Genomic DNA, 1,112 nt, shown 5'->3' with positions numbered 1-1,112 from the left:
TCACGGTGTTAGCCAGGATGGTCTTGATCTCCTGACCTCGTGATCCGCCCGTCTCGGCCTCCCAAAGTGCTGGGATTACAGGCTTGAGCCGCCGCACCTGGCCTTTTTGTTTTTTTTGAGACGGAGTGTTGCTCTGTCGCTCAGGCTGGACTGCAGTGATATGATCTCAGATCACTGTAGCCTCCACCCTCCTGGGTTCAAGCAATCCTCCTGAGTAGCTGGGATTAGAGGCACGTGCCACCACACCCAGCTAAGTTTTATATTTTTAGTAGAGACGGGGTTTCACCATGTTGGTCAGGCTGGTCTTGAACTCTTGACCTCAAGTGATTCACCCATCTCGGCCTCCCAAACTGCTGGGATTACAGGCATGAGTCACCTGGCCCGGCCTTAAACTTTCTGAAAAAGTAGTTTTGTGATCAAGATTACACAACTCGTAGAACAAAAAGAAAGGTATAGTAACTATTCTTACCGTTCTTTGGATGTAACTCTACGTCTCTTCTCATCCTGTGTGGAGGGAAGGGAGGAAGAACAAAAAAGATTATAATACTGGTTTCAAGGGAAGATCAACACCAAAAGTGTGAGTTGAAATACTAACACATTTGACATGGTTACAACAAGAGTGGGAAAGGAGGGGGACTGGGTTTTTTGGGAGAAGATCTGGGAAACTCTTACTCTCATATTAATCCCCACCAACCCCAAAACAAAGGCAGGTCTGAGAAGTAGGCAGGCACACCGCCCATCAATAGAGATCGCCTAGTGATGCTACGCAAGAGAATCAAAGATTCCCCATCTTGCGTCAGGAATCTGTTTAGTTTATGTATTAGAGACCAGTCTGGGCAACATGGGAAACCTCGTCTCTACAAAAAATACAAAAATTAGCTGATTGGCGTGTGCCTGTAGTACCAGCTGCTTGGGAGGGTGAGGTGGGAGGATCGTTTGAACCCAGGAGGTTGAGGATGCAGTGAGCCATAAATGTGCCACTGCACCCCAGCCTGATGACAGAATGAGATCTGTCTCAAAAAAAAAAAAAAAAAAAAAGAAAAGAAAAAAGACAACTGTAATCCCAGCACTTTGGGAGTCTGAGGCAGGTGAATCACTTGAGGTCAGGAGTT

General features: G+C 46.5%; 1 protein-coding gene across 2 annotated transcripts in view; it reads right to left on the bottom strand.

Moving 5' to 3' along the window:
* The window catches only part of DNMT1 (DNA (cytosine-5-)-methyltransferase 1), a 60,728-nt gene that overhangs the window by 40,709 nt on the left and 18,907 nt on the right, over window positions 1-1,112 (bottom strand). For both annotated transcript variants that reach the window (XM_011954870.1, XM_011954871.1), the window contains one exon: window positions 470-504. In XM_011954870.1, coding sequence (XP_011810260.1) covers window positions 470-504 — 35 coding nt within the window. The remainder of the gene's footprint in view (window positions 1-469; window positions 505-1,112) is intronic.

The sequence above is a fragment of the Colobus angolensis genome, unplaced genomic scaffold (genome assembly GCF_000951035.1).
Source record: "Colobus angolensis palliatus isolate OR3802 unplaced genomic scaffold, Cang.pa_1.0 Scaffold39, whole genome shotgun sequence".
In the NCBI taxonomy this organism is placed as follows: domain Eukaryota; kingdom Metazoa; phylum Chordata; class Mammalia; order Primates; family Cercopithecidae; genus Colobus; species Colobus angolensis.
Note: the sequence above shows the minus strand (reverse complement) of the source record. Positions and strands in the feature narration are given on the sequence as shown.